At 35.5% G+C, this 19028-nt stretch overlaps 1 protein-coding gene across 6 annotated transcripts in view; it reads left to right on the forward strand.

Moving 5' to 3' along the window:
• The window catches only part of CHM (CHM, Rab escort protein 1), a 183654-nt gene that overhangs the window by 76486 nt on the left and 88140 nt on the right, over positions 1–19028 (forward strand). For 4 of the 6 annotated variants that reach the window (XM_025373121.1, XM_025373123.1, XM_025373124.1 and 1 more), the window contains 4 exons: positions 5039–5426; positions 10088–10204; positions 11093–11213; positions 12660–12885. In XM_025373121.1, the coding sequence (XP_025228906.1) occupies positions 5039–5426; positions 10088–10204; positions 11093–11213; positions 12660–12885 (852 nt within the window). The remainder of the gene's footprint in view (positions 1–5038; positions 5427–10087; positions 10205–11092; positions 11214–12659; positions 12886–19028) is intronic. The other 2 variants (XM_025373125.1, XM_025373126.1) reach the window with 1 other exon arrangement.

The raw sequence follows: 19028 nt of genomic DNA on the forward strand, positions 1-19028 counted from the left end.
AATTCTACTGATTTATTTTGAATTCTTAAATTTTCCCTTAAAAATTATACAAGCAACAGGAGTTTCTTGAACAATAATATCAATTAGAAGAAAGGAATAAAAATAAAATGTAAAATCACTTGTAATTTTTACAATTTAGAGGAAATTACTCATCACTGTCTACAGTTAAGTGTGTTTTAGACCAGAATTGAACCACTGCCCAACTAAATGTAGTTTAAACAAGTACATACATAAGCGGGTGGGTGGGTAAGTCGAGGATTTGTAATTGTGCTGCTTCAGCCCATCAGAGCACTGGGGTAGCACTCCACATTTCTCTTAGCTTTCCATTTGGAATTACAAGATGTTTGCCAGGATTTCAAAGAGGCTCTTACATAACAAAAAAATCTCTCAACATGAGGAAAAGGGGGAAGAGGTTTTCCTAACATATTTATGCTTTTTTATTTTACTGGACAGTCTTCAACAAGGGCCCCAAACAGACTCTTCATTATCTTATTGGCTTAAACTGGATAATGTACTTACTTCTAAATCAGTCACCAGCAAAGGGAGGTGAAATTATCATAATTGGTTTTGATCTGTCATGATCCATCCCTAAGGACTAAGCAGTTTCTAATATTGGAACAAAATTGGAGCTCTTAAAGCAAGGAGAAAAAGGGTATTTGTTGTTGAGTAGACAACCAACAGTCCTGCTGTACACCATTTTATGAACTTTTGTTCTTGGGTAAACATGACAAGAGGTTGATAGTTCACCTGTATTCTATAGTATGTGTTAACCTTTTAGGTTGGTAATAAACAGGGAAATATATATCTACCAATGTATCATATTGCAGCAGTTCAAAATTGATTTCATTTTTATATTGCTGTTTTGTAGAACAACAATTTTTGAATAGTCTGATTTTTGTAATTCTTATGAATAGCCATTAAACATTTATTTTAGGAATAAACAGCTGGGTAGCAGTATAATATATACTGTGAAAATCAGATACAAATGGCCTTAGAACAAAGTATAAACATCAAAGTAAAAGAATACAATGTCAGCAGCAAGTCGTATTGGGTAAGAAAAGGTACAAATGGCTAAAAGATAAATGGTGAACACCTGTGCTGAATAAATTAAACACCTGTTTCTCAGTTTTTCATTTGATTCCTCTAAAAGGCTGTTACAGGGTATTCATAAGACACATTTACTTTGAGGTGTTTCTTTGTTATTACTATTAATTGGTAAGCAGTACTAGATGATATCAGAATTTATACCTCCAAACTCTCAGAGTAATATGTGAATTTTGGCAATTAGTGAAAAATGCACTTACAAAAAGTAGTGTTAAGCAGTTTTTATTAAGAGAAATTATCTCAAAAATATTGTTATATTATAAATGACCTTTGGAATTAAAGTTAGCAATGTAAATGACACTAAATTTAATTTGTGAAATCAGTTTTGACTGAACATTTGTATAAGAACTAATGATGCAGATTGTTTTCCTTTATCAACAGTCTGCAGCTTATGATGGTTTGACTTAATGATTTTTCAACTTTATAATGGTTTTATTGGGGTATTAAATGCATTTTGTCTTACTATATTGGGTTTATCAGGATGTAACCCCATCATAAGTTGAGGAGCACCTGTGTATGTTTTAAAATCAACGTAATATCTTAGAACTCCAAGGTTCGTTTGAAGGCTTCTAATGCAGCTACATTATTTTGTAACTGGTAAATGTGTTTTTATAGTTTTCAAACACTTTTAAATTAATAGAATTGAACTATTACTGCATTCTGAGATTTTCTCTGAAAGGTTGAATATCTCTTTAAGAAAATGTCTTTTACCACAGTATAAAGTTTTACATTTGGGGGAAGATAGCCCTTTTAGATGAACAGAATTTTGCTTTCTGAGGATGTACGTGGAGTTTTAGGAGCTTTTGGGTATCTTTATATTTTCTCATTAGGTATTAACTTCAACCTTGGCAGAACTCCAAAAATACTGTGGTTGTATTTAATGCGAAGTGAGGACAGTGTCATGTTTTTATTGCTTGTGTTTTCTGTAGTGATAGGAATCTCACCAAATTATAATGTTCAGAACAGTAAAACAATAGTTTATTGATATAGAAAAAATTTCTGAAGAATTTCTTCTCTTCGCTTATACCTTTAATTAAGTATTTTGACTTATATCTTCCAGGTTGTTCAGTACTGGTTAATGTATTTCATTCACTCTATAAGGCTCCCCATCACAGAATGTAATAGAGAATCCCTGACTAGATCATTTGCTATGCTCAATTTTCACAGTGTCATCATCATAGTCTGTAATAAGAGAAGTTGCCATATTCTGTCTTATCTGTAAAGTGTAATTAATTATCCTGTCGTTTCTTATAATCAAAGGCATGGAACTTTTTCTTTAAGAGTTAGGTGTAGAACTTTTACTGAAAAAAAAAAAATTAGGCATGGAACTTTTGCTGAAAATTATCCCCTTAGATCCCTCCTGGAACACACTTTAGTTTTGTTGGTTTTCAAAATAATAAAAGTGAATACAGAGTGTGAACAATTCTGTAGAAAATATACAAATCACCTTTCATGTTATTGCACTTCGTTCTTAATGTTGTTAATGGCAATGCTATCATATGCTTATATGACCAATGAGATTTCATCATGTGAATGCAGAAAACCTAGGTATACAGGTTTTGAGTTGACTATTGAGCTATGGGCAGTTTAACAATATCTTATTTGATTAGTATCTTTTTTTTTTTTTTTAGGACGGAGTTTTGCTCTTGTTGCCCAGGCTGGAGTGCAATGGGACGATCTTGGCTCTCTGCAACCTCCACTTCCCGGGTTCAAGCAATTCTCTGGCCTCAGCCTCCCAAGTAGCTGAGATTACAGGTGCCTACCACCACGCCTGACTAATTTTTGTATTTTGGTAGAGACGGGGTTTCACCATGTTGGTCAGGCTGGTCTTGAACTCTTGACCTCAAGTGATCCACCCACCTCGGCCTACCACAGTGCTGGGATTACAGGTGTGAGCCACCGTGCCCGGCCTGATTAGTATCTTATATTTGATTAACCTTTTATAGTTTATAAACTACTTTTCATATATGTTAACTTTCTTATCTCACAACAGTTTCATAAAAGGTAGGGCAGGTGGACTGATCCCCATTTTATAGGTGGTGAATCAGACAGATTAAATGACTTGCAAGTATTTCCTAGGTGATGAGTCTGGGATAGAACATGGATGTTTTCCTCACTTTAGTTTCCTAGATCTCAAAAGTATTCATGTAACATTAATGATATCAATTTGTTTTTTTGTTAGATTTTATTAGAATTACTATAACAGTAAATGTGGCATTTTATTTCTTGACATTTGAGTGTTATTCTTTCATTGCCCCTCTTTGTTTTTGTAGTGTTTATTGTGTTATTTTTAATAAGACAATTATTTTTTTCACTTAACTCAGATTTTCTAATTTGCAATACAATGTTTTTTTCTTGGCCTTATTTTTTGTGTTTTTTGCAAGAAGTTTGTTTCACATTTGAAACAAAAATAGCCTTTGCATGTATAAACCATTATTCATCAAGCATTTATCAGATACCATATCTATAGAGCAGTGCAGTAGGTGTTGTGTGGGGCACAGAAGGAACGGTGCTAAGGTATTCCCTCCAGGAATTACAGTCTTGATTGGGAAGATAAAGGATATACTGGAAAACCAAAAGATTATTAAAAAGGAATGGATAAATACATGCTAGGTAAACTGCATGTGTGTATTATGGGAGCATGGTATAATAGAGTGATGAGTGTAATTGGGCTAAGGAAGACTAATTCAAAGTGAAATTTAAACTTTTTCTTAAAGTAGTTTGTTAAAGTATGTGATTATGTTTGAGAATGGAAGAATTGTGATATTATGCAGATTGGGAAGAAAAGGACAGAAGAGACAAATGATATGAACCAAACTATCATGATTTGACAATTAGAATTGATAAATTTGGAGTTAGAGATGCCATGTTGGAAAGTAGGTGGAGATGAAGCCAGAAGATTAGTAAATAAGGAAGGCGGTTTGATTTAGAGACAGGAAGAGGAAGATTTTTTTGTGGGGTAAGTTTTAGATTTGTTATAAGGAAGGGCTATTGTTAGTTCTTGATCAGTCAACTAGCAGAATTTTAGTTGCCAAGACCAATCACATACAAGGCATTGTGCCAGATATTGAGCAGTGTGGCAACTCAGTGAAAATAGTGGGCTCTGTGGAGGATAAAATATCATACAGAAATTGCTAAAGCAGACAGACTGAATGGGAGCCTGTTCTATAAATCAAGACAACGGTGGACTGAGAATGTTAACTCCAATAATAAATTTGGAAATGGGACTTCGACTAGAGTAATAGACATCAGTGCTAAAAAAAGGCAGGAAATTATACAGAAAGGTCCTATTAGACACCACATTGTGATAGGCCAACTTAGTCTTTTCAAGGCAGATTTATTTTCCCCTTTATTGAAGGTCTTCGGTCATATCACCAAGTCAGGAATTCCTCAATAATAACAATGTTGATAACTACCACTGTTGAGCATTTACTATGTCCCAAGCACTGTGTCAGGCTCTTTGCATGCAGTACTTAATTTAATCTTCAGAACAACCTTGTGAGGTGGGTGGTATTATCTCTGTTTCATAGATGGGTAATTTAGGTGGTCTCAGAGAGGATAAATAACTAGTCTAAGTTCACAGAGCTTACTAGTCATATGGTCAGGATTTGAACCAAGATCTTTTATTCTGAAGACTATGTTCTTCATCACTGTGGTAATTTGCTTCCAAAATACAACTCCCCTGTCTTAAATTCTCAAAAATGTGCATGTGACGTGAAATCTTTATATTTTTCAAATCTTAATTTTGTTTCTTATTTTACTGAAACATGAACAGATGAATGTTTAATGTCTGAGTCACATAAGCAAAACGTACACTGAATTTGATAAAAGGGGTAAAGGAATAAAAGTTGCTGTGAAAAGTTAAAGCAATATAAAAATGTAGCAGGGTAGAATTAACAAAAGCCTGGTGTTTATTATTATAATTTCTTATTAGTCAGGATTTGCATGAAGATGTAGAAGAGGCTGGTGCACTGCAGAAAAATCATGCTCTTGTGACATCTGCAAACTCCACAGAAGCTGCAGATTCTTCCTTCCTACCTATGGAGGATGAGTCATTAAGCACTATGAACTGTGAAATGCTCACAGAACAAACTCCAAGCAGTGATCCAGAGAATGTGCTAGAAGTAAATGGTGCTGAAGTGACAGGGGAAAAAGAAAACCATTGTGATGATAAAACTTGTGTGCCATCAACTTCAGCAGAAGACATGAGTGAAAATGTGCCTATAGCAGAAGATACCACAGAACAACCAAAGAAAAACAGAATTACTTACTCGCAAATTATTAAAGAAGGCAGGAGATTTAATATTGATTTAGTATCAAAGGTAAGTACTAATTTTACCCATCTTTGCATTAAAAACAGTATCTGGACCCATAAACCCAGTTTTTGTAATTCTCTGAGATGCAAAACGTTTGTTTTGTAAAGAGAGAGTAGCCAGACATTTGTAGTTCATTTAAAATATTCCTTAAGTACAAATTAAAAACACATTTAAAGTGATCACATTAAAATGCTTTAATTATGTTTTTAATCTATACCTGAAGAATACTTTTGTACTTGAGCACATACTACAACCTAATATTCTCTGGACACTATGAATTCTATCAAAAGAAAAATTCTAATGAACCTGTTTAGAAATCCATGTTATTTACAGTCCATTTCCATCAATTCTTTTAGCCTTTATATATAGTAACTATTTTCACAACTGTATGATGATGAATACTCAGAATAAACCAATGCATTTTTAAAAATCATGTGTTCACATGGACACAGGGAGGGGAGCATCACACACCGGGGCCTGTGGGGGTTGGAGGTTAGGGAAGGGATAGCATTAGGAAAAATACCTATGTAGATGATGGGTATGTAGGTGACGGGTTGATGGGTACAGCAAAACACCATGGCGTGTGTATACCTATGTAACAAATCTGCACGTTCCGAACATGTATCCCAGAACTGAAAGTATAATTTTAAAAAAAGAGTCTCAAAAAAATCATGTGTTCAGGTTTGAAAGCTTCAGAGGAAAATTTAATAGTGATGGAGGCAGGAAGGCTGGGAAGAAAGCTATTGTCTTCAGTTATGTTCCTGAATATAACTAACTTGAACGTAGTTCACTGTAACTTCACAGGAGGTCCCTCCATCTTAGAAGGGTACAATATTGCATTTGGTTTATAGGAAGCAAGACTATTTTAGTGCAAAAGAATAGAAAATCAGTAAGATAAAGGATTATGGCCTTAAAGGGTTACAGTACAGGACAGGATAAAAGTAGATAAAAACAGAGACTAAATCCTATAAGTTGAGCGCTAACAATAAGGAATTGAAAACAAGTACAAGAGGATAGTAAGTAACTTGCCACAGAACTAGCACAGAACTAGGCTTTTCAATTTAATGCACTTTCTTCAAGTTCCAAGTAATAGGGGACAGAGAGGGACCAAAACATTTCCCTTGACAAGTTGTTTCTGCAAATCCTATATCCTCATACTCTTGCTCCCTTTGAACTTGATGCCTGAAAATATAAATATCTTTTTACTACCCATTTTTCTTTCTATCTGTCATATAGCACTCTGTGTCTGATTTTGCACAGTTGGCTATTGCATTGGTTCTACTTCATACTTCTGTACTATCTCTCCCCCCTTCTCCATCTACTTTGACCCTGTCATGATTTGAAATCTAGCATTTTTTGCACATTACCTTGGCTGTTCATCTGTGGATGGAAGTTTAATCCTAGCTCACTAATAACCTTCCTGGTCCCATGAGCAGTACTCTATGAAATAGGTGAAACAAAACATAAAAACTGAACAAGTCAAATAACAAATGGGCTTTGTTTTACAATTCCATTTTGAAGTAGTTACTTGGAATTTGTAATGTTTTACCTAAATAAATGATTATATAAATGTGGTTAAGAATCAAGGCTATTTCTTGAAAGTCTGTAACTTTTGTGTTAGCTGAAATTTAGTATATATCTCGCAAAGGGAAATGGTAGAAGATGGGACTGTTTCAATTGTAGGAATTGGTGTAGAAAATTATTCAGTTGTATAAGAAGATAAATGCTGGTTATGGGAAGAAAAAGATAATTGAATTAGAAGTTGACACATTTGAAGATACTCTGAAGGAGACTTCTGGGTATTTTCATCAGTTTAAATGGTTAGTAATAACCAGTTCTCTTATGGTAAGTAAAAACCAAACATATCTAGAGGCAGTGGGCTAGCCAGTTGGGACTGCGTCCTGCAGAGTTTCATGGGTTCATACATTCTATAAAATAACTAATAATCATTTAATGTACTCATTTTCAAAACCAGAAGTATCTTACTCACATATAACCCTAATAATACAGGAGATTAATTGTCCGTTTTTAAAATGTAAGTCGTTTAATACATATTCAGTGCATACTAGATGGAAAGCAATATATTCCATGTTATTGGGGCAATTGGTCACTCCTTGGAAATTTCATCGGTTCTAATAATTGCAGTTAATAAGCATCTAAGTTTAGGATGATTGCCAAATATCTATCTTAAAGCCCTACCTCTTTTCTTTTTTTTCTTTTTTTAATTTTTTTGAGACCGAGTCTTGCTCTGTTGCCAGGCTGGAGTGCAGTGGCGCAATCTCGGCTCACTGCAACCTCCACCTCCGGGGTTCAAATGATTCTCCTGCCTCAGCCTCCTGAGTAGCTAGGACTACAGGCGCGCACCACTATGTCCGGCTAATTTTTGTATTTTTAGTAGAGACGGAGTTTCACCATGTAGGCTAGGATGGTCTCGATCTCTTGACCTCATGATCCACCCGCCTTGGCCTTCCAAAGTGCTGGGATTGCAGGTGTGAGCCACCGCACTCGTCCAAAGACCTCTTTTCTAAAGTCCAACGCAGTATCTCCAAACTACTTGACATTTCTATATGCGTTCAACCTCAAAGACATGGTGATATAATTAACAAATACTGTGCAAATACTGTGGGGTTTTACAGTTGACAGTACACATTCATGTATATAGCCTTTTAAAAAATAATAGCTCAAGGTAGGTTAAATAAAATATGTATAATGTCATACTGCTCCGACTAATAGAGAAGATCAGAGATGAAGTTCTTAAAATGAAAGCTCATTTCTAAGTAAGTACATACTCTTAGTAGTTATAGAACCAACATGCTAAGTGAAGGAAAAATTGTTAATTATTAAATCTAATTTCCATTATTGTAATCAAATTGCACTGCTCTTTAGCCCCTCATCACTGTGGTAGATCACCTAGAGGGTAGTGAAAAAGAGGCTTAGGCTGAGCGTGATGGCTCAGGCCTGTAATCCCAGCACTTTGGGAGGCCAAAGCAGGCAGATCACCTAAGGTCAGGAGTTCGAGACCAGCCTGACCAACATGGTGAAACCCCGTATTCTACTAAAAATACAAAAAATTAGCTAGGCTTGGTGGTGCATGCCTATAATCCCAGCTACTCGGGAGGCTGAGGCAGGAGAATCACTTGAACCTGGGAGACGGAATTTGCAGTGAGCTGAGATTGAGCCACTGTACTCAAGCCTGAGCAACAGAGTGAGACTCTGTCTCAAAAAAAAAGAAAAAAGAGGCTTAGATTTGAATATGGTGCACATTTATTATTTCTGAGCTTCAGAAACAAAAATCTAGTATAATTTTAATTGAAATTTGTTTTTGTTCTTCTGTGATATCTTAAATGCATTATTTTTCAAACTGGCATTAAACCTTAAGCTTTATTGGATCTTATTAAATAAAAATGCATTTTCATGTTTTATATCTTAATGTTTAGGAAATTATTATGGCTATTCAGGGATCCTTGAATCTCAAATGTGTATCTTTTTAAACAAATAAGGTTTTTGAAGTAACTATTTTTTATCACTATCGTAGAGTTAAGAATTGGCAATATATTCTTTAAAGCATGGGTTCTTTCAGTTATGTAGTGTGTTAGGAAGAGGGTAATGAAGTAACATGCCATATTTAATCAGGATAATCAGATTAGTTTCAAAAAAGTGATGTCAATTTTATTTTGCAGAATGCTGAACTATATAAAATTTTACTTGAATGGTATTGATTTACTGGTAGCCTTTACTGACTTATTAGTTGCTCAGACTAATGGTTTAGGTTGATTTTTGAGATTCCTTTTTCTTTGTATAGTAAAGCTAATTTTCCCATTTACTTATTATAGATGTAAAATTCATTTTTAATATTTATCGAGTTGTAGGCATTATTTAAGAGTATCTTAATATAGGAAATAGTCAAATCTGTTGCATTTAACCATACGGTTAACATGCTAGACAATACTGTTTACATTATTGATTTTATCTCTCTGATATTACTTATGAGATGTTGAAAATTAAATCAATTTCTCCCATACGTGCCAGCAATAACCATCATCTTCACTTTTTGAGAAAAGCATATCTCATATAAACCCAGACTTCTAGAATTACAGAGGGACCTTATAATTTGACTCTTTCAGTGTAAATGCATCACAAATATTTTTTTCTTTTTTGATGGGGTGGGGAGGTTCACTGGACTGATTTCTTCTTATGACTACCTGGCTTTATGTAAGATTATAGATTCTTATCCAAAACCCTTAGGGCCTGGTGTGTTCTGTCATTAAGATTAAAAAAATACATATTTTAGAAAGTAATGAAGTATATATGCTGATACGTTATATGATTAGCAGGGTCTGAGGATGCACTCTTAACACATTATTTCTGCAATGAAATATATGAATATTTATGTTAATTGGGACAAAGCCAGAGTGCCTTATCAGTATAGATCAGGTTTTGCTGCTAAACAAGTTATGAAAAAACTTATGGATTGCAAAGTTTTTTGGATTTTGAATTTCAGCTTATCAATTCTGAACCTGTAATAGATTGTGTTATGTATTATAATATTTATAGATATGACTCTTTCTACAAATAATCAAAAATATAACAAAATTATGTATCTTTATTGTTTTTCCAATTTTTCTAGTATTTCACCTTTTATCTTCTAAAATATTTACTTTGTACAGCTGCTGTATTCTCGAGGATTACTAATTGATCTTCTAATCAAATCTAATGTTAGTCGATATGCAGAGTTTAAAAATATTACCAGGATTCTTGCATTTCGAGAAGGACGAGTGGAACAGGTACTGTGCTGATCAAGAATTATAACTGGGCATCAGCTTAAGTTATTATGGTTTGTTTTGGAAAGATAAGCAAATAAGATTGTTATTTTCCTCATAAAGCAGTAAATTCCAATCCTGCATAGTGATTTACAAATGTAAATGCTTAATTAAAATTTCTAGTGCTAATTTTCTCATGACTTACTCTGCAGCTTGGTGTTGGTACCAAAAAGCACACAAAATACCAAAAAGCATACCAGAGTCACTATACCCAAGACTAGTAGTCACATAAATCCTTTTCTCCCATTAATCAAGATTTTGGAGAGGGAAAAGAAAGAAACAGTGAGTCTTACTGTCCACTTGATCAGATTCCACACAGAGAAGGAGGCCCAGAGCCTGGTTTGGAAAAATTCTTACCCTTATGACAGCTGATGAGATCCTGGGTTCTTCACTACAGCTTCCAGAAGAGCAGAGCTTTGCTATCCTGCTTACAGCACCAAAACTGTAGGGGCCAAGGGAAACACTCCCTCTTAAGCCTCTGAAGTTTCACTGAAAAATCAACTCACAAAAGGCAGATTAATTGGAGAAAAGGCATAATAATGTACGAACATATACATGGGGAGAACCACAGTGTTTGTTTTAGATAGCACTGCTAAATTTTTCTCTGTTAGGATGACATGCCATTGGTTTTTTAATGGCATGAGGAGTAACTTGGCAGAATTAAGTAAGAAAGCTCACAGTTAGCCCTGAAGTTAGCAGAGATGCCATTAATACTGATGGAAGGTGATGTGAAAAAGCCTGACTAGAATGGAAATGATAATCCTGTTATATGTAAAGGGGAAAAAAGTGTAATTTGGAATACTTATATCGTTAGGAAGCAGTTTCTTAACTTAAAATTGTAATATTTTTCAGGTTCCTTGTTCCAGAGCAGATGTCTTTAATAGCAAACAACTTACTATGGTAGAAAAGCGAATGCTAATGAAATTTCTTACATTTTGTATGGAATATGAGAAATATCCTGATGAATATAAAGGTATGTTTTTCATTAAGTTGTGTTCTCCAATTATTTGACATTTCTTACTATTTTAATACGCTTGCTCTGATTTAGTGAGCCACTTATTACTGTTTTAAAATGCGTTCTAACTCTGCACTATCAATAGGTTAGCCATTAGTAACATGTAGCTATTTAAATTTAAATTAATTAAAATGAATAAAATAAAAAATTCAGTTTCTCAGTCTCATTAGCTGTATTTCAAGGGCTCCATAGCCCCATGTGGCTACAGTGCAGATATTTTGACTATTGCTGAAGTGGCATGCTAGATTTTAATTTTTATTCTTATTATTTAAATACTACTGTCAACTGGCTCTTTGTAGATAATAATTCCATTTCATGATTCCATTATTTTTTCTCATAAGTAAAAATACTATATATTTTGCCATTTTCCAGGATTGCTTTTGCCTAGAATCTTGAACTATTTTGTTTGGGAAAAAAAAAAAAAGGCTATATGGTATATGGGGAAAAATACTGGATTCAGAAAAGGCATGGTTTCTATTCTTGGCTTTGACCTATTTCATTGTGTGATCTGGGGCCAGTTACTTCACAGTCTGTTCAAAATTGAATATGCCATTTTAATATCAGAGCTGTATACTTTAAGTCCATTGGTCTGAAAATGTTATCCAAAATTGGAATATACTATTGATAATTTATTTATAAAGTTACAATGAGAAGTGCAGCAATAGTTTTTTTCCTCTGCGAAATAATGAAAGTCTAATCCTTGCTCTTAAAGCTTCAAGTCTACTAGGATCTGTCATGTTATCCACAGTGGCTGTATAAAATTCAGTTCTCTCAGTAAATTTTTATACTTTTTATTTATGTAAATTATTTCCGTAAAGTTTTTGTCTTTTATCATGGCATGGTATTTCCCACCACTGACAGTCCAATTACATTATATTCTGTTCTTGGTTTAAAGGAGTAACTTTTAGGGGTCCCATATGTTTTGATGTGATTATGTGGCCATAAGACTGATTCTAGTAGCCACACAGAAATTCATTTCATTATTTTTTAGTTTATTTTCTGATTATTAGTGAGAAGTATTTATCATCTTAAATAAATACATTCCCATGTTGTCATAGTTGTTTAATATTTTCAGTACCATTATTGGCATTATCCTGCAGGTTTCATGACAATAAAGTGAGATTATTGCCAAATATGGTAACCCATTGAGTTATTTAATATTTTCCATTTTTTTAAATGCATGAAATGCTCAATCATATGAAGCTTAAAAATTGTGCCATTACTCCAAATTGGACAGCGAGATTGTTTCCACTTTTTTCTAAGATCAACCATCAGTGTCCAAAATGTAATACCACCTACGTCCTTTTTGAGGTCTTTGAAACACACTTCATCTCCTTTTTGTGGGGTGCTTTTAAATAGAAGTTTGGTTCTGATTTTAAGTGATAAAATTTCATCTTTTCATAGGATATGAAGATATTACATTTTATGAATATTTAAAAACTCAAAAATTAACCCCCAACCTCCAATATATTGTCCTGCATTCAATTGCAATGACATCAGAGACAGCCAGCAGTACCATAGATGGTCTCAAAGCTACCAGAAACTTTCTTCACTGTCTTGGGCGATATGGCAACACTCCATTTTTGTTTCCTTTGTATGGCCAAGGAGAACTCCCCCAGTGTTTCTGCAGGTAAGTTTGCCATTGGTTTTCTTGTCCCTTCTAAAGGTGATACTTAAATAACAGGTGAGAATTAGGAAGGCAAAAATGAGATTTATTCAAGATTTAGTGTATGCAAATATATACTTTATTTTTTTTTTATAATTGATTTACCTGGCTATCTACCCACCTAAGTGATATATTCAGTGTGGCCTGTTTTTGAGCTTTATAAAAATACTATAAGTTCCTTTTTCCACTCAATAGCGTGATGGAAAGTGTTGTCATTGCATATAATTTTAGTTAATTTTTATTGCTACATAATATTTTATTGTGAATATACCACAGTCTACTTTTTCATTTTTCTGTTGATGTAACACAGGATGTTTCCAGTTTTTCTGCAGTTAACACCCTTGTGAATATTTCAAGTTGTATATATTCAATAATTTCTCTTGGAAACTTATCTAGGAGTGGAATTTCCAAGTCATGAGATACATGAATGTCAACACTTTACAACATCGTGTTCAGTTATTTCTCTAGAGGGCTGTACCAATTATAACCTTTTAGCAGTACATAAGAATACCCAAAGCTTTTCATGTTTGCCAGTATTTAAAATTTTTTTGTCAATCTAACTCATATAAATTATCATTGCATTGGATTTTTATTTTTCATTTCCCTAATTAGCTGTGAAGTTGCGCCTCTTCTCATGTGTTTACTGGCCATTCATGTTTTATCTTCAGGAAATACTTGTTGTGTCTTTTTTTGTTTGTTTTACACATTTTTAAAAAAAATTTTATTTTTTGTGGGCACATAGGAGGCATATATGTTTGTGGGGTACTTTAATACAGGCATGCAAAGTGTAATCCATCATGGTAAATGGAGTATCCATCCCCTCAAGCATTTATCCTTTGTGTTGAAAACAATCCAATTATACTCTTTATTTTAACACGTACAATTAAATCATTATTGACTATAGTCACTCTGTTGTGATATCAAATACTAGATTTTATTCATTCTTTCTAACTACGTTTTGTACCTATTGACCATTCCCACTTAACCGCTGCCCCCTCAAAACCCTCCCCAGGCTCTGATAACCATCCTTCTACTCTCTGTCTCCGTATGTTTAATTGTTTTAATTTTTAGCTCCCACAAATAAGTGAGGCTATGCATTGTTTGTCTTTCTGTGGCTGGCTTATTTCACTTAATGTAATGACCTTCAGTTTCATCTACATTGTTGCAAATGTCAGGATCTCATTCTTTTTTTTTTTTTTTTTTGAGATGGAGTCTTGCTCTGTCACCCAGGATGGCGTGCAGTGGTGCGATCTCGGCTCACTGCAACCTCTGCCACCTGAGTTCAAGTGATTCTCCTGCCTCAGCCTCCTGAGTAGCTGGGATTACAGGTGTGCCACCACGCCTGGCTAATTTTTGTATTTTTAGTAGAGATGGGGTTTCAGCATCTTGGCCAGCCTGGTCGTGAATTCCTGACTTCGTGATCCACCCGTCTCCCAAAGCGGTGGTATTACAGGCGTGAGCCACCGCGCCCAGCCAGGATCTCATTCTTTTTATGGCTGAATATTACTCCATGGTGTAACTGCACTACATTTTCTTTATCCATTTATCTGTTGCTGGGCACTTAGGTTGCTTCCAAATCTTGGTTATTGTGAACAATGCTGCAATAAATGTGGTGTGCAGATATCCCTTTGATACACTGATTTCCTTTCTTTTGGGTATATACCTAGCAGTGGGATTGCTGGATCGTATGGTAGCTCTAGTTTTGCTTTTCTGAGGAACTTCCAAACTGTTCTCCACAGTGGTTGTAGTGATTTACACTCCCACCCGCGGTGTTCAAGGGTTCCCTTTTCTCTATATCTTTGCCAGTATTTGCTAGTGCCTTTCTTTTGAATAAAAGTTATTTTAACTGGGGCAATAAAATATCTCATTGTAGTTTTGATGTGCATTTCTGTGATGATCAGTGATGTTGAGCACCTTTTTATATGTCTCCTTGCCATTTGTATGTCTTCTTTTGAAAAATGTTTCAGATCTTTTGCCCATTTTTTAGTCATACTAGATTTTTTTACCGTAGAATTGTTTGAGCTACTTATATATTCTGGTCATTAATTCCTTGTCAGATGGGTAGTTTGCAAATATTCTCTTTCATTATATGGGTTGTCTTTTCACTTTGTTGATGGTTTCTTTTGCTGTGCAGAAACTTTTTAACTTCATGTGTTCCCATTTGTCAATTTTTGCTTTAGTTCCTGTGCTTGTGGGACATTGTTCAAGAAATCTTTGCCCAGACCAGTGTCTTAGAGGTTTTCTCGAATGTTTTCTTGTAGTAATTTTATAGTTTGCAGCATTAGATTTAATTCTTTAATCCATTTTGATTTGCTTTTTATATACGGCAAAAGATAGGGGTCTAGTTTCATTTTTCTTCATATGGATATCCAGTTATCCCAACACCCTTCATGGAAAAGACTGTCTTTTACTCAGTGTATATTCTTGACACCTTTGTCAAAAATGAGTTCACTGTAGGTGTGTGGATTTGTTTCTGGGTTGTCTATTCTGCTTTTTGGTTTATGTGTCTGTTTTTATGCCAGTATCATGCTGTTTTGGTGACTATAGCTCTGTAGTATAATTTGAAGTAAGGTAATGTGATTCGTCCAGTTATGTTCTTTTTGCTCAGGATAGCTTTGGCTATTCTGGGTATTTTGTGGCTCCATATACATTTTAGGATGTTTTCATTTCTCTGAAGAACGCCATTGGTATTTTTATACAGATTTCATTAAATCTCTAGATTGCTTAGCATAGTATGGACATTTTAACAATATCGATTCTTCCAGTCCATGAACATGGAATAGTTTTCCATTTCTTTGTGTCCTCTTCAATATCTTTCATCAGTGTTTTCTAGATTTCATTGTAGGGATTGTACACTTCTTTAATTAAGTTAATTCCTAGGTATTTAATTGCATTTGTGGTTATTCTAATTGAGATTACTTTTTAAAGTTTCTTTTTCGGATTTTTCAGTGTTGACATATAGAAATTCTACTAATTTTTGTATGTTGATTTTATACCCTGCAACTTTACTGAATTTTCAGTCTAATAGTTTTTTGATGGGGTCTTTAGGTTTCTCCAAATATAAAATTATATCATCTGCAAACAGGGATAATTTGACTTCTCCCAGCCTCTCCCAGTGGCCACCACAGCCACTGGCCCACTGGGAGTTCTGCCAGGCCACGCCTGATGTTCACTTAAACCCCAAGTGCTCTTCAGTAAGCTTGTGTTGAATGCTTCCAGGCTTGGGCCTTACCCTTCATGGCAGTGGGCTCCCCTCTGGTCGAGGGTAGGTCCAGAAAGGCTTTCTAAGAGCCTAGGCCTCGACTTGGGTCCCCAAGAGCCTGCTTGGTGCTCTGCACCCCTGTGGCTGAGTTGGTGTTTAACACACAACACAAAGTCCCCTTTACTTTTCTCTCTGCTTTGCTCCAGCAGAAGTCTTTTGCCATAGACACCACAGCTGGGAATGTACCAGGTCTCACCTGAAACCAGCATGTCTCAGAATCTCACAGCATACTACCTGGGTATTACTGTTGGTTATTTTGTAGCCAAGGGCTTTTAACTAGCAGGTGATGAGCCCTGTGAGGATTGGGTCCTTCCTTTCAAGGTGACAGGTTCTCTTATGGTCCATGGTATGTCTAGAAATGTTTTCTGGGAGTTATTAGAGTCTAGAATGGTGGCCTCATGACTCTACCTCGTGTCCTATCTTATTGTGGCGGAGCTGCTATCCAAGACGAAAGACAAAGTCCTTGTAATCTTTGCTCTCCTCTTCTCAAGCAGAAGGAATTAGTCACCTTCATTGCTGTGAACTGCATGGCCTCGGGTTTGGGGAGGAGTGGCACAAGCAGTCCCTTAGCTGCTCAGGCTGGTTTCTTCTTAGGCCATGTGCTGCCCTAGTCCATGGGCTCTAAGCCCAGCCCAGCATTAGCACTTACCTAAGAATTACAGTCTTTGTGTCCTAGCCTGCCTTTCAAGTATACCTAGAACTCCAGAGCACCTTAGCCCAAAGTGGCAAGGCTTGCTGAGACGCTCGAGCTCCAGCTGCTGGGATGGGCCATTCCTCTCTTGCTAGGGCTAGTCCAAATGCTGTCTCAGTGCCAACTGAGCCCAGCATAACTTTGCTCTCCACTGACAGAGCAGCACCCGGTTCAATGCTACATCCCCCAGTTGCTATGCTGTCGCTCCCTCAAATGCATAGATTTCTCTCTCCACGGCCGCATGGCCACTGCCGTGGAATTGGGGAGGGGTGGTGTTGACAATTCAAGACTGTCTTCAGTGCCTCCTTCAGTGATAGGAAGTTGCAGCCTGGTACTGTGATTGCTTACCTGATTTTTGCTTCTTATGACGGTGCTTTTTTTGTGTGTAGTTAGTTGTTAAAATTTGGAGTTCCTGTGGGAGGGATGATCACTAGAGGCTTCTTCTATTTGACCATCTTGCTCTTCTTGTTGACCTTCGCCTGTTTGTCTATTCGGTTGTTGTCTTTTTCTTACTGATTTGTAGGAGTTTTAAAATATATCCTGATTAGTGGTCTTTTTTCAGTTATATGTGTTGGATGTATTTTGTCTTACGGTTTTTATGATACATGAAGGTCATGAAGATTAATACAGTCAAATAGAGCAATGTTTTTTTTTTTTTTATGCTTAGCGTTTTTGGGGAGGTCATATAGTATACCTGAAGTATGGAGACAAAACTGCCTAGATTTAAGTCCTGACTTTTCTGTTTATTAGCTATGTAACTTCGGGTAAGTTTTACCACCTCTCTCTGTTTTTCAGGTATCAAATTTGGGATTTTTTTATTCAGTTGTAACTTTGTGTCCTAATTCATTATTTTCTGCTCTTTATTATCTCCTTTATTTTGCTTTCTTTGGATTTTATTTAGATCATCTCTCCCCTCCCCTGCCCTTGGCAATTATTAGGCTGAAATTCCGTGAATTAAGTATTCATCTTTTTTTTTTTTTTTTTTTTTTTGAGACGGAGTCTCGCTCTGTTGCCCAGGCTGGAGTGCAGTGGCGGGATCTCAGCTCACTGCAAGCTCCGCCTCCCGGGTTCACGCCATTCTCCTGCCTCAGCCTCCAGAGTAGCTGGGACTACAGGCGCCCGCCACCTCGCCCGGCTAGTTTTTTGTATTTTTTAGTAGAGACGGGGTTTCACCGGGTTAGCCAGGATGGTCTCGATCTCCTGACCTTGTGATCCGCCCGTCTCGGCCTCCCAAAGTGCTAGGATTACAGGCTTGAGCCACCGCGCCCGGCCAAGTATTCATCTTTTAAATATTTTCTAATATAAGCATTTAAGAATAATTCCTCCAGTTTATATCTGTTGGTGGCAAATGCTTCCTAGTTATATCTGAAAATAACTTTTTCTTCTTTTTTGTCTTAAGTGGAAGTTTACTAAGTAAACAACGCTAGGCTGACTTTTTTTTTTCTCAATACTTTAAAATTTTGTTCCATCATCATTTATGTTCCACCTTTGCTGCTGAAAAGTTCAATGTCAGCCTACTTTGTCATTTCTTTATTATGACAAGTTACAAAGATATCTTTTTTCTCTTATATTGTTTTTTTAATATAGTTTGCTTTTGTATTCTGTATTTTTACTACAGTGAATATTAGGTGTTGATTTCTTTGTATTTATCTTGCTTAATATAGGTTGAACCATATGAAATTAACATTATTCAACGATTTTAGACCTACATTGTCCTGCGGTTCAACCAAATACATTGTGCTTTTTCTGTCTGTAAATTTATGTTGTTTATTGTTTTGGAAATTTATCAGCCAATATCTTGATAAGTATTGTTTTTTCTTTCTTTTCTCTTCTCACCTTTTTGTAACCCTAAGTAGGTATGTTTTAGAACTTAGCATTTTCTCTTCTATATCTCTCAATCTCTTTTTCATATTTGCTATCTTCCTGTCTTTCTGGCTGTATTCTGGGTACATAATTAAGATCTGTATTCCAGTGTATTAATTCTCTTCACCTGTAACCCATTCATTTTCCTTCTTCAATATTATATTTCATTTTCAGAACTTCTACTCACCATCTGCCTTGTCATTCTTGATACTTTTTACTTGTTCATTTTTTGAAATTATTTATTCTATTTGTTTAGTCATTTCATATATAGATATTTTACATTTTCTTTCT

The sequence above is a fragment of the Theropithecus gelada genome, chromosome X (genome assembly GCF_003255815.1).
Source record: "Theropithecus gelada isolate Dixy chromosome X, Tgel_1.0, whole genome shotgun sequence".
Taxonomy (NCBI): domain Eukaryota; kingdom Metazoa; phylum Chordata; class Mammalia; order Primates; family Cercopithecidae; genus Theropithecus; species Theropithecus gelada.